This window comes from Malaclemys terrapin, chromosome 10 (genome assembly GCF_027887155.1).
Source record: "Malaclemys terrapin pileata isolate rMalTer1 chromosome 10, rMalTer1.hap1, whole genome shotgun sequence".
Taxonomy (NCBI): Eukaryota; Metazoa; Chordata; order Testudines; family Emydidae; genus Malaclemys; species Malaclemys terrapin.
The window spans coordinates 4,226,456-4,252,201 of NC_071514.1; the positions used below are offsets into that span (position 1 = coordinate 4,226,456).

At 38.5% G+C, this 25,746-nt stretch overlaps 1 protein-coding gene across 2 annotated transcripts in view; it reads right to left on the reverse strand.

Annotated features, from left to right (window-relative positions):
• Positions 1-3,037: 3,037 nt before the first annotated feature.
• PIAS1 (protein inhibitor of activated STAT 1) overlaps positions 3,038-25,746 on the reverse strand; it is a 91,306-nt gene continuing 68,597 nt past the window's right edge. For both annotated transcript variants that reach the window (XM_054042265.1, XM_054042266.1), the window contains exons 5-14: positions 25,257-25,347; positions 24,215-24,349; positions 20,164-20,269; positions 18,121-18,194; positions 12,211-12,371; positions 10,690-10,820; positions 10,115-10,292; positions 8,541-8,683; positions 8,160-8,197; positions 3,038-7,158 (exon numbers count right to left, since the gene is read on the reverse strand). In XM_054042265.1, coding sequence (XP_053898240.1) covers positions 6,865-7,158; positions 8,160-8,197; positions 8,541-8,683; positions 10,115-10,292; positions 10,690-10,820; positions 12,211-12,371; positions 18,121-18,194; positions 20,164-20,269; positions 24,215-24,349; positions 25,257-25,347 — 1,351 coding nt within the window. In that variant the 3' untranslated portion in view covers positions 3,038-6,864. The remainder of the gene's footprint in view (positions 7,159-8,159; positions 8,198-8,540; positions 8,684-10,114; positions 10,293-10,689; positions 10,821-12,210; positions 12,372-18,120; positions 18,195-20,163; positions 20,270-24,214; positions 24,350-25,256; positions 25,348-25,746) is intronic.

The window sequence follows — 25,746 nt, forward strand, 5'->3', positions numbered from 1 at the left end:
AGATTCTTGGGGAGTGGAGGACAAAGAGAAGCAAGATCTCCATACTACCATGCTTATGACCTTTTATTAATCAGGAAGCTACTTCAACATGCAACGCCGTAGGAAATCTCCATGAAGTTGGTCCAATAAACAATATGTCACCCCATGTTGTCTCTCCGTGAAGTTAGATACCCACAGCAACTCCTGAGGCAGGAGAGTATGGGCTTTGCATAAGAAATCTCAATCCTATGCAGAAAAGAGAGCCACAGTCCTTGGCTGAGACGCTGTGGGATAGCTGCCCAGAACATACTCCTAAAAACACTTCAGCAGTGTGGACACAACAATACAGTTGTGATGGCAGAAACGTGCAGCCTGGTCAGGGTTGTAAACTAGGGTGATCAAACTTTCAGTGGAGTGGGCTGAATTTCAGCCTGAAGTATGGTCCCTTGACCCGGGTATAAATTTAGGACTACATAAACGCCTTGGTGCCCAGCAGATCTGCTGTCAATGGGAGGTTGGCACAGACTATGGTCTTTATCTAGTAACTGAACTTGTAATTGTTATCTCTTCAGTACATTAGCAAGATAATATACTCCCTGCTAGGATCACTGCTATTTCTGTCCATTGGTGCTCTTCCTCCCCACTCCTCCTTTCTTCTCTGCAGCAACTCTGCAATTCCCATCCTCCTCTCATTCCCTGTCAGATGATCAGCAGCGAAGTAGTTAATGTAGCCATCCGCGTTAGGCTTTAGAGTTAATTCCCTAATGTATCTAAGATGGGATGGGGGAGATGTCATTGTTTCAGACTGCCTGCAGACTCAGGAAAACTCAGTATATTGATTTATACTGTTTACATTTGAGAAGTTCTTTCTTCAGCTATTAAAGCCAGAAACTTTCATTTTTAAAAAGATTCTGCAGAACGTGAATATTCCATGCAGGCCATCTAAACACATCAAATGGGCTGGATCCATGTTTGACTTGGTTGGAACATTTCAGTTCATGAAAAATTAAAGAGCGCCCACAATGTTTAGGTCTTCTACATACAACTTTTACCCCGGGTTTTGTTAATCAGTCACAGAAACCTTGTTTGTGAATCCCCACCTGCCGTGCGAACCACATTTGTATCAATGCGTTCTAGTAGCTCTCTCATAAAGATTCCCCATAACACAGAATGTCCAGAGGACATGGACAATAGCATCAGGGGCCATGCACACTGGGTTATATTACTGCAGAGCTGGGATGAAGGAGGATTACCAATTACGTGAACATCATTATTGGGTCCTGCTCATGTTGCAAAACAGTATGTTGAAGTGGTTATTGGGTGACAACTATGGGTAGGTCTACACTTACCGCCCGATTTATCGCGTCTTGTCTAGACGCGATAAATCGATCCCGGAAGTGCTCGCTGTCAACGCCAGTACTCCAGCTCGGCGAGAGGAGTACACGGCATCGATGGGGGAGCCTGCCTGCCGCGTCTGGACCCGCTGTAAATTTGAACTAAGGTACTTCGAATTCAGCTACGTTATTAACGTAGCTGAATTTGCGTACCTTAGTTTGAAATGGGGGGGGTAGTGTGGACCAGGCCTATGTGAGAGTCGAGGCCTCAAGCAGGGGCAAGACACAGAGCCAACCAACCATGGTTACTAATCATGACCACAAGGTGACAACTGATGCCAAGCAGGCACATACTTAAGTCTGCACATAGCCCCATTAAAGGTAGTAGGGATCCACTCACACAGCCAGCTGTGGATTCAGGACTCTAGTTTTGGTCATATTTCATGTGTGGCCACAGTGTTTAGAGCCAACCCTGTCAGTAACTGACCACAAAAACTTGGTTAAAATTTTACTGTGGACAGGCCTGTTGGGTCTTTCAAACAGTAAGTTGGGCCCCAACACTCTTGGAGGTAGGCATTTTCCCCCTATTTTAGATATGGAAAACTGAGACACAAAAGGGTTAAGTGACTTGCCCAAAGTCTTGCAAGAGATGGGAGTGGATCCAAAGATCTGTCATTCACCCCACTGCCATTCCTTGTCCATTTCCTGCTTTCACTTACTCATAAAGACTTGAGTTGCAGATTTTGCCATTCCCAGGCCATAATCAGCCATCATGAGGTAACCATGATTAACTCAAATCCTTGCCTACAAAATACTTGAGAGGTGGTTTTATTTTTTTAAGTCTTTTAAACGACAAAGGGCTGTGTGTTGAGGGGACACTATCCCTTGCCAGGCATAAATCTGATCTACCTACTCTGTCACATATCTGTCTACAATGTCCACTCAATTTATCATCTTTGAGCTTTCCACCATCCAACAAAAATACTCCATGGACTTCTAAAAATTAGACAAAAATCTTACCAGCAGCTTAACATTTAAGCACTCCTCCAATAACGAAGAGGGAGGCCCTGAAGATAGAGGGCGGAGAACTCCAGTAAGGAAATAGTTCTTGCCTTTAAATGTCCAAATTATGCCTTTTCTCCCCTACCATTAAGTTCTACAAATATCTTGACGTTACAAGTGAGGACAGTCTACTTATTACGTTCACTGGTCCCTTTTGAGGAGTGTGCCTGTAGCTTGTTCAGAGCAGTGAAATAGGTTTTCTCATTTGTATTAGCTGCCAACTACCAATGGCCCAAGATAGCCATTTGACAATCTCTCTCATTGTTCAGCGCATTTGACTACTGGAAACAAATGCTTTCGGACAGAATTGATATAAAAGGCGTTGATGAAGCATGGACATTGCTCAGATCAAACACTTTGTATTAATCTAGAATGTGTTGTAACAGCCTGTTTCTACCAGCCAGGTATAAACACTTCCCAAGTGAAATCTAGACAAGAATGGGGACAGTGCATTTTATACACTTTCACACAAACATGGTGCCACTGATAGAACAGGAGGAGACTGGTGCGCTGAATGCTCTACTTAAATTCAGATACAAAATGACACATCCCATGCTACGAAACATCATTTATCAATGAAGCATGCCTGTGCAAATTACATTCCTGTGAGTTTCCCACTCCACAGGGAGCATCCAGCATTACTTAATTTAGAGAAGACAAGATAACTGATTTTTTTTTTATTACATCTAAAGATTTCTACATAAACAGGTAACATTCAATAGGTAAACAATTTTTTCCAATGCATGTAATAAATATTTTCACTTGGTACTTTTATACAAACTGACATTGGTCTACTATACATTTTTAAAAGCCATTTTACTGGTTTGGCATGCCGTATGGAAACTAAGAGAAATTTTAAGGCAATGAATCACAGATTTAAATTCATGGAATTAATGGTAACTTGTTAATATTCTGCTTATATACATTTCCCCTTTGTTAATTAAAACAATTAACAGCAGCACTTTCTGGGACCACCAGCTATTCTCCCTTGTTAGAAATCTAAGCTCTGTTTAAAAAGAAAAATGAACACTTACATTGATAAAACAAAATCCTTTCTGAATACAGGTTAAAATGTGCTTTAAAACCCTGAAATGACAATGCAATGAAGGATTCTCTAGGATATGCTCTCCCCACAGTTCTTAGCTTTAAATTAGAAGGCAGCTCCAAGCCAGTTCAATAAAAATCTACAAGCCACCCCACCCCTGAGAGGCTTTCTGAATCCTTGCAGTGAAGGGGAATGAACAGGCATAGAATTGCTACAATGCCTATATTAATGAAAGCACTACAAAGTATTTTAAACGCTCAGTCTGTTAGATTTTAGCATAGTTCCGATTTTGTTTTGCGTTGTTTTGTTTTTTAAAAGAACGCATTCAATAATGCCCACAAGTGATTGAAAATCACTTCAGCCCTGCTATTGAAATAACAGCTATTTACTCAGATCTGTGTGTACAGACACACACACACACACATGCAGTAATGTACATAACAGACAGACACGCACTCTAGTGGAAGAATTTGAGGACAAAGGAAAAAATTGGTACCCCACAGCCTAAGGGTTACACAGATTCAGTAATCTACAGTCAGGTTAGCAGTACTGCAAACCAGCCAAAAGCAGGAGTTACTTTACTGCATCGTTAATAAATATGCAACGAGTGATTTTTTTTTTTTAAACTAAATAGTAAGGAATTCCTGGAGAATTCAGACAGACTTCTGCTAAATAATGTTAACTGCAGGCAGATACAAAGTTCCAGCAAGTTATCAATCTTACAAAAGCTCAGAGAATGAAACAAATAGCCACAAAACATACAGAATAAATACCACATAGGAGAATCAAAGGTTTGCTGACCTATGTGGAACAATGGGATTAAAACATGAAGCTGAACTGAAAAGCCTTTTGCTCTTATTTAGCTGGTTTGGGGGATCACCGGCTGACCGTGGCTTTTTGAAGGTAAGCTAAGGATGAAAGATTCCGAACTCTTTTACAATATATTCGCCACTTTCAGTTCTCCAGGGTTGCCGAGGTTTAATTAAATGTTTAATTTTGTTTTTAAAAGCAGATTTTCAGCTCACCTTTAACACAGCAGAATCGGTATGAACACTGCCACCACTCAGATGTAAAATAGACATGAACTCCCCAGAATTTCATTCTTCAATTTTCATTTTCTTACCAGTTTTAGAAGGCGGGGCCACATTTGCTCTCAGTTACACTGGTGCGAGTCTGGAGGAATCAGTCACTTCAGATTTATACTAGGTATTACACTGAAGCATCTGCTCTCTAATTACCAATTTAATAACCCAATGGATTTGCTAGACTAAAATTTATAAACTAGTTAAATTCCTAATGAAGGTTTAAATACCTCAATCTCAGACTGAATTTAAAAATGAAATATTTCCTGTTTTCTCCTTTTATTTATTTTTTAAACTGACATTTAATAAATTATAAAACGGGTGTATGGTGAAATATATAGCTATATCAGCCAGATATGTATGGAATACACATGCATGGGAAAAACTATTTAACTCACTTTTGACTCACACACTGATCTATAAATACATATATACACACACATTTACATATAAACACAAACATTTTGTTTTCAAAATTCAAGTCAACTCTTCAGTGGCGGAGGGATGCTGTAAAAACTCTAAAAACAATTTTGATGCCACATATTCATGTGAACCTGTCAATTTACCATTCAACTGATCTTATAGCAATGCCTAATTCTACTTGGATTAAAGGTTTTTTTTTTTTTTTTAAATCAATGCAAAGTTTAAAGAGACAACTTTATAAGTGAAAGGTGGCCCTTGTCAATGCTCAAACTAGCCGATATCAACTGTTTGGGACATAAAAATTTGGACAGGAATCTGCTAATTGTGGTATTTCTTCCTAGCCTTCCTGATAAGCTTGTTACCTGCACTTTCAACTAGCTAAAAAAATATTTTTCACACCAGAGGACATATTCACTCTCTCTGGTGAGGACTTTGGGACACAATAGAATCACCTCCCTCTCCCACCCACCCCCAACTCTTATTTTAAAGAATCTTCTGAAAAACTGCTTTCTATCTATTTACACGTTTCTCTATTTAATAAGAAAGGATCAGTCCAAATGATCCATCAGTTCTAAAAAAGACTTTCCTATGTCATGCATGTCTTTAAAAAAAAAAAAAAAAAAAAAGTAACAGGAATTGGAGAGCAGATATGGCTCTCAACATAAGCATACTTAAAATAACTCTCAGGGAATCACTCAAAATAACTAGGAGGCCAAAAAGAGAAAAATCCAATTTGTGACCACTAATAGATTTCTACAGACAGACGTTCTGGCCCAGTTACGTGAGTGGGCTATGGTTTGGGTGGTGTTTTTGTTTGGTTTGTTTTTTAAGCTTAATGTCTAACATTCAATATTAACTAAATTTTGATGCATGAGAAGTCAGAAGATGATGGATCACTACCACTGACAGCAGCACAAACCATGCAATAGTGCATTTAAACCCTATTTCCTTCTCTTTGTCTGACAGGTTTGTTTTTTAGCAGAAATTTAATCTATTGTGGCCAAAAGTAGGTATTCACTGACAGAGCCATTTTGCCCCAATTCAGTAAGCTACTTAAGCACACTGCTAACTTTAAAGCAAATGAGTAGTTCCACACCTTAAAGTACCATGTTGATTGGGACCGTAATTATTTCAAGGATTAATACTGGAGGTTAGAAATAAAAATCTAAAGTGAAGGTGTGTCAGAGCTTTTATATGGGGCTAGATTCTATAAAACTGTCCTGTCTCAAAACAATACTTCAGCTTGAGATTGTATCGAGTCTAACCCATAAGAGTAACTGACACACTAATGAGCCTGCAACACGTTTGATGAAAGAGCTGGTACTCCACATGCCAACTGAATATACGGCCATATAGAATCAGAAATGACATTTAAAACACACTCCCATATCCTGCACTACAGAGGGAATGCGGTGGAACAGTACAAGTAGGGTATATATCACTTTAAGCATAATAAATCTGTGCTGAAAAGGGGTTAAGAGGAATTCAGTTCTGCCATCAATTGTAAATGGTGTTTCCAAAAGAAAAAACTTCCTGCAACGTAAAACTACAGAAATTCCTTTTCTTTTTCATTAACATTACTGTGAAGAAAATAATGCCATTTGTGTCCAAACTAAAATAAGTAACTCACAGGACAAATGCATAAGTGTAAAATCTTCAGCGTCCAGAAAAATGAACTGAAGTTTCTTTCTTTTTTTTTTTTTTTTCTTCCTTTTTGTACTTTTTTTCTTTTTGTTTTGTTTTGTTTTACCAGTCAGGCCATCTTAGGTTTATATACAAAAGTAAAACTGAAAATATAGTTTTGTTCTCTGTACATGTCTTAAGTTTTTGTTTTTTTTCCCTAAAAAAGGAAAAAACACCTTGTCTACGTTTCTAAATAGAGTAAGATAAAACCAAGCACAAAGATCTCTTTTTCTGACAAGTTCATTTAGTCCAAGAATTAGTCCAATGAAATAATGTCAGGTATGCCAAAGATAGATGCTGTGTCTGTCCCGCTTCGATTTGCAACTGGATGGCCATGATTCTCTCGCAAGCTGTTGGAGGACACAAGACTGCTGTTACTGCCACTATTGCTACCGTTAGTGGCTGGGAGAGTACTGCTGCCTCCTGCATTCAACTGATCAAGGAACATCTGGGATGAAGCGTATGGGAAAAAACGAGGGTGCAAGAGTTCTGAATCATCTGACGCAGAAACTGCCGCCGCTGCAGCGGCGAGAAGGGAAGTGTTGTAATGCTGTGGGAAAAAGACACCATTGTAAAGTTACACTTCTGATTCCACAGGTTTTCTTCACAGAGGCACAAAGGAAGTAGAAAGTATCTGTGTATTCTAAGCTTCCTGAATTCTAGAAACTGACAACCATTTGTCTACTCTGTGTTGTCCAAGTGTTACTTTGTAAGACAATTTGTACAAGCAAGTGGACTGAAGACCTTGGTTTCTAAAGCCAGAAGAAAAGTGGAAACAAAATGCGTGCTGTTTGCTCCTACTGGATAGTAAGCAATCTCTCAACATTCCAAACTAGAATGAGGTACTATTGGGATGGTGAGAAGCAGTGTAATTTCCCTTTCTTACCCCTCCCCCACAAAAAAAACCCAACTATTGGAAAGAAACTACTCCTACTTCAATGGAATCTTTTGGCCAAAATTAAGAGAGACAACCACCCACTACCATTAAAGTCAGATACTTATTTTTACAGTAGGAAGACCTCTCGTACTGCACTCAAGAAACAGATATAGGAATAGTGTGCTTAAAATCAGTAGGTGGCTATCACGGTTCCCAGCAATACCGTTTTTTTTTTTTTTTTAAATGTACAGGCAAGCCCCGAAAGAAGTGAGCTTTCAGCTTTAAAATGACATTAATGAGAAATACTAGTTGCCGATGATCCTTTTTAAATAATTTAAAGGTAATTTGCATTTTGCTCTTTCTGCCAGTGGTTTCCATTTTGCATTTCTCCTCACAATGAAAGCAGACTGCTCAGGGTCACTTCCTGCTACACATATACTAATGCAATGATGCAATATTTGCCATGCAAACTACAGGGCAATGATTATTTCAGAAGAATTTCCATTCCTGTTTATTTTATTATTCCAGAAAAATTTCTCTTAGCATTCAAGTTTTGTAAAGCCTTCTTTATAAAAATCTACACACTGGCTAAATTTCTGACTCTCTGGAATCCCTTTAGAAGGGATTTACTTAAAATTAACTTATGCTGCATTGCTCATTTTTCTACCACTTACCTGATTGTCTCCTGATAGGAAAGGGAAGAAATCTAATCCTGTGGAAAATGAAAATAAAAAGGTTTTCAGTTTCTCAAGAGAACCTTGCCCTCTTCCTTTCCCCTCCTCCCCCCAAAATCAAATAATTTAACCAAAGTGCGATGTGGATGATCATGAAATTTGACTCTTAATTATATCTTGACAGTGAAGTACAGTTCGTAGGAGAGATTCAGTGCTTTTATTCCTTCAAATAAGAGTTAACCTGAGTTATGCATACAATTATCTTCTATGATCCCCCAAATAATATTGTATATGATTGGACCACTAATCAATTGTATGTTTACACTCCTTCACAACAGCGTGAACTTTTTATGTGCAATTCAAAGCAGTGAGAAGCCAAACCTTGTAAATCATAAGGCATAGGTGTCATGTGGAATGGATGCCTGTAGTCCTGAATAAGTGATGTATTCATGTAACTTGTGTCAACAGCAGGAAGGCTTGGAGTTCTTGAAACGGGAGATGCTTGATGGGGTAGGTTTAAAATGCTGCAAAGGAAAGAATGTTTTTCACACTTTGTAAACATGTTTGGTTTAAATGTTAGAACAGTTTGAAGACTGCAGATTTCTGCTTGCAGAAAAAAAACAAAACCCAAAATACCAACACATGCATCATACAGACCTTTAAAAACCAAAGTTAGTCTTGAAGACATAATTTAAAATGTGGCATGCATTACAGTAAAAGCACATGTCACTCAGGCAAAAGACATATCCCTGACACCAGAGGGGACAGCCCCCGCCAAATTTCAAAGTCTTGTTCCAAAGCGTAACGGTCTAGAACTTCAACAAATAACAGTTGTAAGAAGTTTTTTACAACCGGGGTGGGGGATGGGGGGAGGAGGGGAGAAAACCCACATTTTTCTCTAATCTTGCTCTCAGAAATGGCTGAATCATTTGCAGACAGACACATAAAACAACAGTCTGAGGCAGACATCTGCATGGAAAATTTCAGCCCCCATGGTTACATTTTGTCAAAGTTATAAAGATATGAAAACAGGTCTTATAATGGAAAGTGTTAAGCAACTTTAACTTTAGTCAGAGGTAGCACTGCCTATCTTAATAAAAGTATGAATAGCCATCACAAGTCAGGACAAAAAGACTGAGGATTTAAGAGTTGACTATATATATATATAGTTAAAAGTCCACATAAATATCCCTACAAATATTTCTATATGCCACACGAGGCATTTCCTATGGAGCAACAGCCAAGGAGATCTTGACAAGACTCACATGATCACTGAGTGGCTTTTATTACTGGGATAATAATCGGTACAATGGCACAATCCCTTTGTATAGACCCAATGTTTTCATCCATTCATGTTTCGCCAGTGCTGCTCTATTAACAGCATTGCTCTTTATTTATATCTGGTTATTCTGCTATTCTATATAGCTACTTTGTTGGTGGTAGTCTGGCAAAAACAGACAACACACCCACACCACACTATGTAAGTTTCTCATACCACTGCTGTTCTCAGTTGTGAACTTTGTTTCCACAATTCTCTACTAGCACAGATTAATTTCCAAGCCTCAAAATATTTGTTTCTTAAACTACACACTAGCTCAAGGCCTTTTTCAATGTTTTCCTTTTTTACCACAGGTCAGTTAAAAAAAATGCTTCATCATTGTACTATGTTTTGTAGTAAAACCCATAAAGTTCAGCCTGTGAAGTTGCAGCAAGACAAATATTCACTTCTGCTAGCATACCACCATGTTTGTAACTCCCAGTCTTTCTGTGAGTTATGAGCTACTGAGATCAAACCAGAGTTTGTGATATCAAGTTCTGTTGTAATAAACTCAGGACATACTTTGAATAGTGAACTTCCCAGGTGCAATTAAATTTCACTTGAAATTTGTTTTCACCATTGCTTGTCGTGAACATATTTTCAACTTAACTAAAAATAGTGTCCACTTTATTCTTACCCCTTATTATTTAGTGGTGATGCAGGAGAAATGGAAGGACAGCTCCTCTTGGCAGACGGTTCCTCCTCCTCTTCATCTGAGGAGCTGTCTATGGTTAGATCAATCACTTCTACTTTCTTATTTTTATTTGATTGATGGTGAGAAGACACCTGATGATCCAAAGAACTACTTATGCATCCTACAAAGATTTAAGAAATAAGGTAGTTATTCAAGTCATAATTTATATTGTATATGGATTACAATGAAGACAAGCGTCACTTGGTTAAATTAAAATTATACATGCTTGCCATAAATAAAGCTTAGAATCCAAAACAAAAGTGAAAAGAAAACTATTTTAAAAAAGCATTAACAGAGCTTCAGAAATACAGACAGGCTCACGTGGATGTTCATGTTACTCAAACATCTTTCTTCAGATTAATCAATAAAAAGCTACCGCTACACAGAGAGAACTTTCATGTTCCGTTGCTCATAGAATTATAGTACTTTTTTAGAAACAAACCCACATTTTAATATTTTAAACAATGTGGGTTAACAATAAGGGATTTAGTTTGTACCTTCAAAAATTTAAGACTTACCATCAACTCCATTATAAGACGCAGTTACTTCTTGAACTTCCTTTTTTGATCTCATGGGAGCCCATGACCCATCTTCCTTAAACTGAATTTCATCGCAGTCTGTGCAGTACTTCAAGATTTCCATAAACAACCTGTGAAACAAAAACCTTAATATCCATCTTCAAAAAATAAAACAGAACTGGAGAAGCACTTTAAATTAGATTAAATTAAAGTAAATTAGAAAGGATTAGTCCTATTTGAGAATTTTGGGCATTTTTCTCTCCTTAGTTTAAGTTCTCAACAAGGAAACTGAAATTTTAAAATGTTACTTAAAATAATAACCTGCACATTCACTTAACGATACAGTAGAATCTCGATTGTCCAAACCTCAATATGTTGAACTCCTTGTTGGCCAAAACAGGTTTGTGCCCCGCTATGCATATTATGACGAAAATTCCCCTATTTATCCAGATTTAGTCAATGACTTCCCTGACATTTAGACAATCAAGGGTATAATGTATTTTCTAGGAATCCAAACATTTGGGTAACTCAAATGGACTCTAGCACATTGCATCAAGAAATGATGCACAAATTGATAAGTAAGCACATTTATTTCAAGGCAAAACAGTGAGGAACAATCACTGCTCAGAACTGCACACCTCAATTTGTCTGGTAACCATCAGTTGTTGCTTGTTTCCCTGAAGATCCCTTCCACTATGGATGCAGTAATGTTAACAAATAAATTAAACACAAAGCTTCCTTAAACTGGCTGTGAACATAGCTGGCCTAAAAGCTGTCTGAGGGGCAGCCATTTCTGAAGCAGGCTCTCAGAAATTATTTCATGTGTAAAGTGGACAGGGCCACTGCGTAAAATACAAAATCCCTCAAAAGAGGTGGCCAGACAATACTACTTTAAGGAATGAATTTTCTATTGACTGTACAATTAGCTCTTATTTCTGTAAAATAATATTCTATGTTGATCCCTACTGCTGAGGGAGAAAATCTAGAGGAAGGATTAGGAGAGAGGATAGTTACAATAGCATAATCACCTTGATATATCTTCTTTACCAACAGAGCTATGGATATTAGCTGTTTGGTGACTCCAGTGTAGCAATCCATAGAGATTTACCATTGGGAAATACGTTTCAACTTGGGAAAGAGTGATCCTTCCCAGTAAAATTAAGCTTTTTCTCCTGAACAGAACCACATGATAATTTCTCCATTCCCCCCAGGACACACACACTGCTTTTGAAGAAGCAAATTCCTGCCCAGGTGGACTGGGATCTGCAGAACGAATGCTGAGCACTGAATCCAAATGTTGCATGTGTGCATAGAACCTGGTGCTTGCTTTCAGTGGGGTTTTTAGGTTTTGGGTTTTTTTTTTTTTAATAAGTAGCATCAGGGAAATAAATACATATAACAACTCCAAATGTGGAATGTGCATAAAATTTAAGATAGGAATGTCTGCTTATAAACTATTCCCAGACACGGTACACCGCAATTACAAAGCATGCACTGTATTTTGCTCCAAATGTTACTTACCCATCAATAATGAGATGTTCATAGGGAGCCTTCTTGTCACAAACAGGACAAACCCAAGTAGGTTTCTTCTCATTCATTTGAATGTACAGAGTGGCATCAAAACACTGCAGATGTGAACAAGTCAGGGCCCTACATGGGATAGTTAGCCGCATTTTCCCAAGCTTTAGAAGGAGAAAAAAAAATAAATAAACTGTTGCCTCTTTTGAAAACCAACTGTTCACCTGTTTTAATCAGGAAGATGCAACTGTTCTAAGCATTAAGTATTTTGAGAAATACAAGTTCTGATTACTATATTCAAGTCGCACACTTTTGCTCTGGCTTTTCTGCATACCTGATAGTATCAATAACAAATCCTACTACAAACAGGTTTTTGTTAAACTAAGTTCAGACATGGGAAATGGAAGACCACTTCATTTTTACACTGCTGGCCCAAAATGCAAAGTCAATTTACCTTTTATCACTTACCATAGTGTTTAGACTAATAAATATGAAAAATAATTATTCTCCCTCATTGGTGTACTGGAAGCTACAGCTAATTTGCCATCCACTACCACGTCTCTTTCAGCACTGCCGAGTATCTACAGACATACCGTGGAAGACTATATAAGAGATGACGACGTTCACTCCCAGCCTTTGAGGCAGGAAGTGTCTTTTTGTTCTGTGTTTGTTCAACACCTACCACAATGTGGCTCTGCTCCATCACTGGGGATCCTGGCCAACACCACCCTCCAAAAATCAACAACTGCCCACCTGAAGTATGTCCAAAATGGAAACATCTACTCCAAAAGAACAGTGTCTAAGCAATGTAGATGATCACACTCAGATGGCATACTACAGATAGAGAGAGGGCTCAGCCTAAGATTTAGACAAGAAAAATCTTGACGAAGAAAATACAGTCCAAAACCAATTCAGAACCTAAAAATATTACAGCTTTCTCATTTAAGTAAAATACCGAATGGAATTGTTTGCAGGATGTTTCAGAAGCTACATGGTCATGTACACTCCTAACAGGCAATACAGGACTAGTGCCACAGGGTGGCACTCGCTCTCAAAACATCAAAGACGCTAAAGACACCAACAAAAGAGAACAAAGGCTCTGCTGGCAGTGAACTACTTCCTTCCCAAAGCTTCTCTGCAGCAACCTTTAATAGGGTGACCAGAGAGCAAATGTGAAAAATCGGGACAGGGGGTGGGATGGGGGGATAACAGGAGCCTATATAAGAAAAAAAACAAAAAATCAGGACTGTCCCTATAAAATCAGGACATCTGGTCACCCTAACCTTTAAGCAGCCTGAAATACCTGCTTCCATTCTCAGCAACATTCATCCATACAGTAGTTTCTAACCCTTATCTTTATTTAGTTTATTCTTCTTCCCTCTGGCTTTCAATCACTAACACAAGTCAGCTACAGATGGGAGGGGAGTCTCACATCTCCCAGAGGAATATGCAGTGATGCTGGTATAGAGATCAGTCAGCAGGAGGTGCTATGCATGCCATGTGTTTGGCAACCCTTCCCCCAATACCCATGACCAAGCATACGATTTCTTTCACACAGTACTAGTCCCCCTGATCCATGTCTGTTCTAAATTCATATCTCCCAGATGGTAGGTCAATGGCTCATTTGACTTTTGGGCACAATACAAGTTCACCAACTACAATCAGTATCATGATTAAGCGTGTCGGAAACAGAAGACCTTTTGTTTTCCAGAACCTGGATGCTTAAATATGATGCAAAATAAAAACCAATAGCAGCAGCAGAGCAGTGACACAAAACTCCCCAGGAAAAAACAGGTTAATGAGAATTGTAACAAGATTTGCGGTATAAGACGTTGAACTCCTTCTTAAATACACGACACCAAATAATGCAATGCCACGCCCATCAAGAAATAGAAGTTTGCTTCTCATAATACTATTACCACATTGCACATATAATTTCTGAGTACTAGTTAAGACTTAATAGGATACCTAAATACAGTGTGTGCAATGTGGACAAGTAATGATGGTCTCATTTCCCAGCTTTGGCATGAACACTTATTGGGTTAGATCCTTCAGTTTGGCCAACCTGTATTCATGTTACTAAGGTAAAAGATGCCGAGGGGATGGAAAACTTACAGATCCTCTTTACACACTACATAAAGGAACAATAAAAGGTTTGAATCCAATATTTTTGGCTGCAGTCTCACATCATTTAGCTTAATACATTTAATTAATTAATGGAGATATCCTACCTCCTAGAACTGGAAGGGACCTTGCAAGGTCATCAAGTCCAGCCCCCTGCCTTCACTAGCAAGACCAATTTTTTTTTGCCCCAGATCCCTAAATGGCCCCCTCAAGGATTGAACTCACAACTCCGGGTTTAGCAGGCCTATGCTCAAACAACTGAGCTATCCCTCCCCCAATACATTGTCAATGTATATAATAGTTATCGTCACAATAAAAAGAGAAAAACTAAAAAAAGGAAGTTAAGAATGTGCAGAAAATTGCAGAACCACAGTAGTTGCCAGATTTTGGGGGGGGGGGGGGGGGGGGGGGGGAATTCATGTCAATAATTCACTCCTGTCCTCAAAGCTGAGGTTATTTTTTGGAAACACACACACACACACACACACACACACACACACACACACTCTTTCAAACTTCCTCATGCAGCCCCTTTGCTTGCTGAATCCTGGGTCAGCTCCTTCCAGGTGCCGGCTTGAATTTCACAAAGTTGGGGTAGGTCTTATTTGCAAAAGCAGCTTACAAGGCAATTCAGAACATATTCAGAGGTGATTTTTCAGCCTCTTAGAACCTTTGTATTTTTCTCCTCTCAAATTTAGGGCCCAGTCTTGCAACTACTTTTATAAGCAGAATTACTCCTGCAAGTAAGGGCTGCAGGATGGGGCTTTTAGCAGCCATTTTTCCTCATGTAGGGCTGAATACATGCCATGCTTTACATTCTTTGGTTCTGGTACTTGAATTACTGGAGATTAAGAACACTTAAGAAAAAAAGATGAGACTTTACTCTCAAAAAGCGGAAGAGATTTTCTTCAAACTTTCCCAAGGAAAATTTACCTTGCGTCTGAGACCAAGCATTGACAGTTTCTGAAAGTTATGTATTAACAAATGAAAACAAGGGTTGTGTCATAGAATCGTGTTCACGACCATGAATAGTATGTGATTAGTCACCATCCTAGTTTGTTTATATTGCAAAAGCCACTTTACAGGACACGCAGGAAGAGATGATATCTGTCCTTAAAACCTCTGCAATGACAGAATAGTGAAAGAGGAACAGTGAAGCACTTTTAAACTAGACTGCACTAAACAATGGGCACACTGAAGGATGACTCCCAAAGTGTGGGCATGTTACATACACATCACCAGGATGATACAGAAAAACATGCCTAAAATATTCTGTTCTAAACCGTTCCGTTTATTGGAAGAGACTAGGCTTAAAGAGAAAGAGGAAGCATAGACTGCAATAAACACTATTCCACAAGAGCTACTTCTCAATGCTAGCTTGGGTATTTCATTTATATTTCACATCACTAAAGACTTAATTTTTCATTTCTGCATTAACTTTAATTCAGCTATCTTTAAGCTTGCAGCTATGGAGACTGCCTTGCAGAAGTCCTTCCTGCTCTAATATTAATTCATCTGAACCAAAAAGCAAACACTTAAAAAGCTCTAGCTAAAAGGACAGATTATGAGACCCCAAGTTGCATTAAAAAAACTCTTCCTATTTCTATACATAAAAGAAAATACCTGTAAGCTTGTTTATTCCTAGATCAATTTCTAGGTCTGTTTAAGGCCTGGTCCCCACTAAGTCCCCACTTCGGACTAAGGTACACAAATTCAGCTACGTTAATAACGTAGCTGAATTTGAAGTACCTTAGTCCGAACTTACCGCGGGTCCAGACGCGGCACGGAGGCTCCCCCGTCGATGCCACGTACTCCTCTCGCCGAGCTGGAGTACCGGTGTCGACGGCGAGCACTTCCGGGATCGATTTATCGCGTCTTAACCAGACGCGATAAATCGATCCCAGAACATCGATTGCCTGCCGCCGGACCCTCCGATAAGTGAAGACGTACCCTAAGAGTAAAACGGATGGACTGTTCTTTCCCTCTATAAACAGGGGTGAGTAGGACAACAAACAGATGTATTGTTTAAGAAAACTGGTCAGCAGGAAACCAAAACCAAAGGTCGCAAAAACTATTAATTGCCAAAAGTACCAATGAAAGGCAATCAGCTGCTACTGAAGTAAACATCTGTGACTCCAAAAGATGCACAAGGATTTAAGTGACTGAGCTACTATATGAGCACAGTTAACGCCTAAAAATTAGACAGTTCCTGGATTTAGTAAATGAATTCCTATTATTGCTTTTCATTGGAACCTAAATAGTCTTTAACTTTAGGAAAGAAGAGCATTGTACTTAAAGAATTAAACCATGACAGCACAGTCCTACTACTTCCTAAGGTAATGAGGTTCCAACAGTACATAACAAAAATGTAACTATGCAAAGATTCAACAAAATCAAGTTAATAATATTATGTATACAAGAGTGTTCTTGACCTTTAAATTAATGCATTATTTGTATTACATCGCTCAAACCTCTGAAGAGCAGGATTTCACTTTTTATAAAACCAATACTCCTGCACTTAATAAAAAGGGTACTTTTATCAGGTGACATAAGTGTTAAATACTATTCTAGCTAATACGTGCCATACCAAAAAGCCTTATGAATGAGGATTAAATATTAAAATATCCAGCACGGCTATAAACATATAATAATCTGCCTAACAAATATTTTTATGAAAAGAGTCAGCAAAGTGAACTGTGCTCTTTGCAAGGTGGAGCTTTTGTATCCAAAAATATCTTTCCATTGTCAGAATCTAAGAGGCCATTTAATAACCTTACAAATAAGCCCCAATTTTGCTAGGCAACAGAGTAAGTAGCTAAGTCAGCTTTATTCTTGAGAGTCGCATTTCAAAACTGAAAACTTTCAGCGTCAGGCTTGAGTGGATCTAGACAAATCAGGAAACAGATGCATCCTTATTCTTGACACAGTTTATGTTTTAGCTGCAATTAAGATACTCTGTTGACCAATGACAAAGCACACCGTAATGAAGAAGCATGTTACATTTCATGGGAAAACTAAGGGTATACAGGATGCAAAATAAAGTTTATAACAATTATTCACATTGTGTAATTCAGCTGGTGATAAGAACTGTAATATGTACAAACTATTGTTTAATTCCTCTTATTTTCCAGCTCCTTTTACCTCAGTTAACAGATCCATAAATCTGTTTTGATTAATGTATCTGATCTCATTTCCAAATTCCATGGGACTAATAATTAAAGTCATTTGTGAGTTGCACAGATTGGTATGGGAAGCAAACCATCCTATTTCAAATTTTTCAGCAACCTTTATTTGCTGAAATGTCCTTTGGACTATTGACTCTTTTTTTAAATTGAAAACAATAAAAGCCTATCATTGAAGTGTACGTATATACCTATCAACTTCAGTTACAGAATTTAACTCTGGCTCCAGGAGCCAGTTGTTGGTGTGCATGTAAACACGGATACATTCATCCTATTGCTAATAATGGTCGTACCATGGCCAAGCACCCAGGAGTTAAGCTATGTTCAATATCTAGATAAACTATCCCCTTTTAGGACCTAACCCATCAACACTTAAAGGTGATTAACTTAAAGCATTTGCATAGCCCCAGTGAATGGAACTATTCACATGCTCAAAGTTACTCACGTGCTTTTGTGCTTTGCTGGATATGGGGCGTAGGCACTGGATCCCAAACTCACAGAGTTAACATAAAAGTGAACACAGCTTTTAACTTGCATTAAAAATTGTCCCGTAACAGCCAGTTTAGTTTCATCAGAACCAACTTTGAGGAATTACTTTTACACTTACTGGACAGAGAAGAGATACTCTTAAGCTGGTTGTAGCTATTTCACTGTCTGGGTCTGCAGTCAGTTTCTCTTTTACTGCCATTTGAAAGAAGAAAAACAAACAGAGAAAGGTTTGTTATACACACTTCACCAGGCTAATATAGTAATACACATACCTAAAACAATCTGCTTTAAACCTGCAGTTTGCTATGTCTATTGGGAACGAGCAACATTGATTATATTGTCCCAAACTCCTGCAGTCTGTAAACCTGAAGTAAAATATTCATGTGTGCACGTGTAGAGTGTAGTTCCTATGCAGTTTCTACTCTCCTAAAACTTCAGTGGAGCACCATGAAAGCAGAAACTTCTTAAACACAATATTTCATTTCTAAAAAAAGAGTTTCTGCATAAAAATACTAGATTTTTTTACGGGTAAGCATTTTAAAGTGATAAGCTCTCTAATAAAGCAATATCAAGTGCTTTGGTCAACTGCTGGATTTAGGCACATTAAAAAAAAAATTTTTTTTTTGTTAAATCCTGCATGCAATGCCCTGCCTCTTTGAAATAGGTAGTTGGGGACTCTAATGATTCAAGGGAAATGCAACAAGGGTTGCAGAACTGATAGGCAAAAGGAGGAGCATGACCAGGCAGGAACTCTTATAGAATTAGCACTGTAAGGATTGCAGTCAAATATAGGCCCTGGTTCCTCCCTTGCACCCTCCATTTTTGTCTATAAAAAGAGTTATAAAAAGTAACATAATTGAGATTTAAATGCACAGAAATCAGGCAATTTCACAGTTGCTACATGACCCTTAGCTGCCCCTTCTTAGTGGGTATTTCATTAATGTGTATCCTTGTAAGTGCGGTGTGGCCAAGCACAAAGTCCTTGAGAGGAGGAGACAAATGGCTCAGGAAACTTTGTTCGATTGCGTGATTTTTGTGCCCTTAAATCTCAAATCATAATCTTACACTGACATAGTTTCATACACATGACTGTTCAATATTATTTTTGTACTTGGCATTTAGTGGTATTCTATTCTATGTAGGTTCTGATACTGTGTTCATCACTGTAGTACCTGGGTACCAGAAGTAAATGAAGCAACATGACTAAGATCTGTCACATGTTTGCTCCCTCATCCTCTCCCTGGGAAAAAATGTGCACAGCAGCGTGTTCTGTTTTTTTGTTCCTTTTATTCAAGTTACCGGTAATTACACACACATTGCTGTATCTTTGTATTTAGAGAAGGCAAGATCAAAGAAACACACCTTGCACTTAGACAAGAAGGTGATGAGGTTTGGGACAGTCCTGTGGAGGAGGTCAGTCCACAGTCTTGGGCCAGCCCCCAGCCAATCACTGTCTCCTGCACAACTGAGCTTTACCCTTATTGTAGAAACTGCCAGAGGAGCTAAGTTGTCAACCACGGTCAACATATCAGTGTGCTGGTACCAGGGAACAACGTCAGCCACTGAGTTCACATTAGGAACTCGGAGCAAAATGCCCGGTGAAATTAGTTTACAGTTTTTTAACAAATTAAAACCGAATTAGTTGAGTGGCCAAAAATTCTCTTTCATTTTTACTCCACTGTGGCAATGGTCTTACTGGGCTGGCTCATAATGCAGGCAAAGGCCTTTGATTATTCAGATTTAGACCAAACTTCAGTGGTGGCCATCAATGGAATGAATGGATTCTAGGATTCTCTCTTTTTATAAAATTTGTGAGTTCACTATATTTTTTCCCTGCGAAGGGTGAGTTAAGCAATGATAAGTCTTTGCGGGGAAAATAAAAGGCTAGAGTTGCAAAGTTACACCATGGGTTGCGTGGAAGCCTGAAAGAGCAGTAACTATCACAGTAGTGCAGTGATACAGAATAAACAACTCTGCTAGTGAAGATTTAATTTCTAAAGGGATCAGGAGGTTTTTCCTTTCCTTCCTTATTCCCATGATTCAAAAATTTAGATTTACAAAAAGTAGCCTTGCGTACAGTAGCAGAGGCCAGTGCTAAAAATCTTTTTACAAAAGCTGTTTCTTTATATTTAGATCAAGAAATTGAACGTATCAGACATACTTAGTGCTTTAGAATGATCAGGATTCCTTATTCCTTTTGCTCGCAACCTCTGTAGTAAAACTGTAGAAGACAGCTGTTTTACAAGATAAACTGCCATAGAGTAATTCTGGAAAACAAACATATAATGAAACAACTCAGCTGATATAATCAAAAACAAATCAATCAATCTGCACATACACCATATACATTTTATAATATCAGCGATTAGGTGGACCTAGGCTTCAACCATCGCTACAAAATGATGGCATAACATTTTCAGACTAAAGAAAATCCATTGTGTCGATGTTCTTAGTAGGTACTAGGAAGTTCTCAGGACCAGGATTTTAGTCTTTAGTAGAGAAGCAGCAAGGCGGATCACAAGTTCCACTGAGATTAGAGCCAGTTGCAAGGGAAGTTATACATTCAGCTATTCTAACAACACAGTTATAACTTTTCTGAAAATTTCAAATCTGCAACTTGGGGCATTTTGTCGACAAGCAATTTATAAAGGATAATTTCATATAAATAGCATTAAGGCAAAGTGCAGTACTGCACACACATTTAAGAGAAACAGTAATGTCAAATTTGGTCTAAAGTTCACGTTTTGAAAAATAAGCTTTTATAAAACTTAAGACCAGTAGACATGCTTCCATGAACGATATTTCATTTATCTGCATTTGAAGCAAATGGTCTTTAAAAAAAACAAAAACAATCCAACCTTTGTATTCTCTGCAGTGTTTACAACCCAATCTCTACAGGCATTGCCCTGACACATGAGAATCTGAGAGGGAAGTTGATTACAGAACTCCACAACTCGTTTTATTGTTGGAGCCGAGAGAACAAACTAAAACTGTACAGTTGTGAAGATTTTTGATTTTTAAAGTTATTTTGGAGTTTTCATATTAACAATATCATATCATAAGAAAGTGCATTGTCTTTTTTAAAATAGGCTATGAAACCACACAGTACAAGCAGAAATCTCAAGGGCAAAAAAAATTGTGTCCTCATGTTGCATGGTAGGACCACATTCAAAACCATTTGGTATGAAATTTACTCTCTCTCTAAACTTGAGCACGATTAACAACTATTTTCTTAAAATAGAGAATAATCAGGTTATTTTAAATAGTTTATCACAGAAAACACATGTTAAGAATATTCTTGTTGAGATGAGTTCCTGTCTGCATCCTGTAAAACTTGCCCATACCGGTATTGCCCTGGCCTCTTCTTTTGTCATTCAGTGTTGCACGCATTCTAAAGCAATATGCATTTCCTCACCTTTTGGGGGCGAAGCCAGACTTTGAGGCACCTGCTCCCCTACTTGGTGTAAACTTTGCTTGTGCCAATCAGAAACGAACACAAACAGGTTTTGGGCCCCGTCCCCTATGACACTTCTATGATGTCATAGTTGGTACTTTATGGGCCTGCCTGCCATGTGCAGGCAGGGAGAGGAGAAAGAAAAACGAATCCTGTGTATCCCGTGTACACCCGTAACCGATCCTGATCACCTCGAAGCCTCTCTCTCAGCTCACGTGTTTCAAACAGAGTTTCTACGTTTGCCGGTCGTTATGCGTTGGTTTGTATTTGTAAGTATCAGTTATTACTAATTGCTGCATCTTTGTTTATAAATATTGTTAGTAGATATTTTAGTCATTGTGTGTTTTAAGTTTCATTAACTCTATTAGCTAATCAAACACTGCTCCCTTACCCCTTGTAATTATCCCCAATAAAACTTTAAATTGATTAATTTTAGTTGTGTGTGTGTGTGTGTGTGTGTGTCTGCAGTTTGCATCGTGACCCATACTCTCCTTGCATCCCTTACCAATATAGTCTATTGCCACGTGCAGTTTGGTAAATAACAGGCCTGCATTTTCTTTCGCCCCTGCGTGCCCGTGGCAATCCACAATTCTTTGAGGGCAATCCCCCACTTCTGGATCCATAAGCCATTCACATTATTTGTTTAGGATAATGATAAATATGAGAAAGGGCTTCAACAATAATTGGCAGGTGGAGAGGGCTAGAGGGGACCCAGTCCCCCAAAAATGTGTTTTCTGAGCCACCCCATGTCTGCACACACATCCAGCTCAGCAGGAAAAACCTCACATCTGACTGAGCCAGGGCCAGAAACAGGCTGGGGAATGGTGTAGGGATGGCCCTGCCTGAGTGCTGGATTCCTGACAGGTGGAATTAGATGCCCCAGCTGAGAGCGCTGGCTCCCAAATGGCACTTCCCAGGAAGTTTCACTAGGATGGGGTGAGCATCCCTGGGGGATGATCTTGAGGTAACTGGACCCAGCCCCACGGCACAGAAGCAGCCACCTGCATGGTGAGCATGGGGTGGCCTAAGCGCCCCCCTAAAAGGATATTTTTACCAGCCACCTATGATTTCAATAATAATATATACCATAAAATTTCACCATTTAAATATCAGAAACACCACATTATTTTAAATATTTTACTCTTGCTAGAGATGCTTCCATCATTAAAAACCTCTACTGCTTTAACGTATTTGTTTAATGCCTCAATTAGGATAGAAGTTAGGGAAATGCTAATTAACATTGTGAAATTATTTACTGACAGCTTGAATCTACAAAGCTAGGTACTTGCCCAAGGCAACGTTCACAGAAATCTTTGGAAAGCAGATTGTGTAGAAACCACAATTAGGACTTCACTAAAGGTATTCTCTACCAGCTGAGACGTGTAACCCAACATTTAAAAAGAACAAATGCCCAATTTTTATCTACCATGCACATCCATAAAATAAAACTAATTTCTACTGATTTATTGGCAGGATCTCAAATAATAGAATTAGGAAGAATTATTTCTTGTAGGGAAAAGATCTGACTAATCATTTTTGTTAGATATGCTGGAGTTTATTTGCCATTACTCTTCTAGTTTTGATGACTATAAATTCAAAAGCTTTTCCAAGATACAGCTATGCAATTTAAGTTATAGCAAATGTCCATTTACACCCAGAAAGCTTTGTGAAAACAGCTACTTCACTATAAAAAGCAGCATGGTGTTGGATTTTTCAATGGATCTCCAATAGACAGAAATAATTTGCAGTAAACTAAAGCAGGTGCATTTTTTTGGAAACTTGTTTGACATTTTGAGGCTTCATTTGGTTTTTGTTTTGTTTTGTTTTTTCTTCCCTAAAAAGCCAGTAGTTTTAAAAACAGCATTCAGCAAGCATCTGTTCCATAATCTAACTGGAGATCTTGTCGTGCTTCAACTTAAATCCATTTTGATAGGGGGGAAATACAAGAGTGATATTGTATACCTGACTCTTGTGCACAGATAGGCAATAACTATTTTTCTACGCTGTTTCAATGAATCATGAGTTTTAGTCCACACTTGGAATAGATGATACTACATCTCAGGCTAATTCTCAGTCTCTAGAGAAACAGAATGGCTGCTGGTAGCAAAGCCACATCTGATCAGCATTTCTCAAGTCCTCATTGATTTTGTTAAGCGTATCTGGCTTTTATCGTGAACATACACACACAAATTCTCAATGCACTGATCACTGATAAAGGATTGAGTCTCATGGACTGACTGACTGACTAACTAACTAAAAAATACTTTCCACAGGCTATTCCAGATGGATAGAATTTCAATGGAACATCAATCATTTAAAAACAGTAATTATACGTCCCCCCCAAAGATGCTACAAGACAAAACAGTACAGTTAATAAAGTATGTGAATAAAATACAGCTGTGAGAATTGAAGCGTTAAATGGCAAGTTTAAATCCCCACATGCACTACTGAGTTTTCATACTTTAAAAGATTTACCTCTGCATTTTCAGAGTTAAGAAACACTCCCCCATGCAACGTGTTATGCACTGGTAGGCTGGCATTACAAATCTCTTTGATCTAAGGTAACATGCTATAGCACACAGGCATAAAGCGGTAGGGTGGGGGAAGAGGAAACAAAAAATCCTTCGTTACCCATTACTATATTCCATAAGTGTTTTTCTCACCAATTAAGCTTTCTTGTTAGCTTTCTAACATATGCTGAAGTACAGATGATTAAAACTTTTCTCTAATACATAGACCTGACCAAATAGTAACTCACTCTTCCAATTTCTGCAGTCCATGAAACGACGATGGTGTTTGGTACCGTTGTAGACAATCTGACAAGTGAGGTAATATTGATTGGTCGGCTAGGTCGCTTTGGTTCAACACCATTTTTGGTTGGTGGAAGATAGCCCTAAAATGAAACAATGATTTTTTCATTTTTCGCTTTACAAGACATATTTTAATCTCATTTTTCCTAACAAAAACGCCACGCACTGTTTGTGAAGGCCTTTTTTCCCCCTACGTATTTAAAAATGCAATCCGTAGCCAATATCTAAATCTTGGAATTGCTAACACCATTCCAATTTGAAAACTACATAAAAATCAATCTCATCTTCCCAATGCAAATTTTTAGGTTTAGGGAATTTTATGCTAGCCATTCTACATCAGTTAGTGTTGAAGGGTTGCCATGGTAAATCTCGGAAAACTGTGCAACAGTCATAGTAAAAACTCCTAGAAATCATGATAAAAGTTACACAGTCACAGACAGGTATTTAGGGACCAACTCAACACTGCAGAACTAGGCTTATAAATTTAGTTTAAAATATTTATCTTTATGGGGACACTAAGGGTATGTCTACACAGCAATTAAAAACCCACGGCAGGCCCGGGTCAACTGACTCAGGCTCACAGCGGTTGGGCTGCAGGGCTGTAAAATGGAGCCCGAGCTCTGGGACCCAGCAAGTGGGAGAATTCCAGAGCCTGAATATCTATACCATAATTTTACAACCCCTGTGAACCTGAGTCAGCTGACATGGGCCCGCCTGTTTAATTGCTGTGTAGACATACCCTTCAACAACTGGGGTTCTTAGGTCTGAGCCCTTTCCCTTACACAGTAGGGTTACACTTTTCAATAACAGTTAGCCTAACTCTTTATCCAGTTCATTCACCCAACCATCAGACTCCCCTCCCACCCCCCGCCATGTCAAAACAAACATTAAAAAACATGAAAGTCACTATTCTTATGATATTTCAGGCAAACATATAGCCTTAGCTGAACTACTCACATGATACAAATCAAAAGAATCTCTATTACTTACTGGAAGGCTACATGGTTTCCCATTTACTTTCACACAGAGATTGGGTGGGAAGTGATCTTCTTGTGGACAACTGGTTTCTGATAAACAAAACCTAAATGCAAAGAATTTTGATCACCTTTTATATTTAAAATATCTTAAAGAAGTTTTTCAAGGACTTCATGTTACTAGAAATGTATTTTTGCTACTGAATTATGTGTGTGTGTGTTTAAAACGATTCAGATGAGGGTCTGAGCAGCATATAGAATTAGATCTTTAGCTCTGATAGAGAAGTCTGGAATTATTGGGTTGTTCTGTATTGCCATGAGACCAACAGCAGAAAAGCCCCAAGCACGAGCACTTGGCTGGATGAAGAGGGCTCTAGGTTCCTCCAGGTGTGTCTTGCTTCTATGACTCGCTCGTTATGAGACAAAGCATGTTCCTGTTACCAAAATCCTTCAGTGTCTGCCCGGTTTCTCTTCCCTGGATCTCTGCCTGATCTCAACTTACTAAA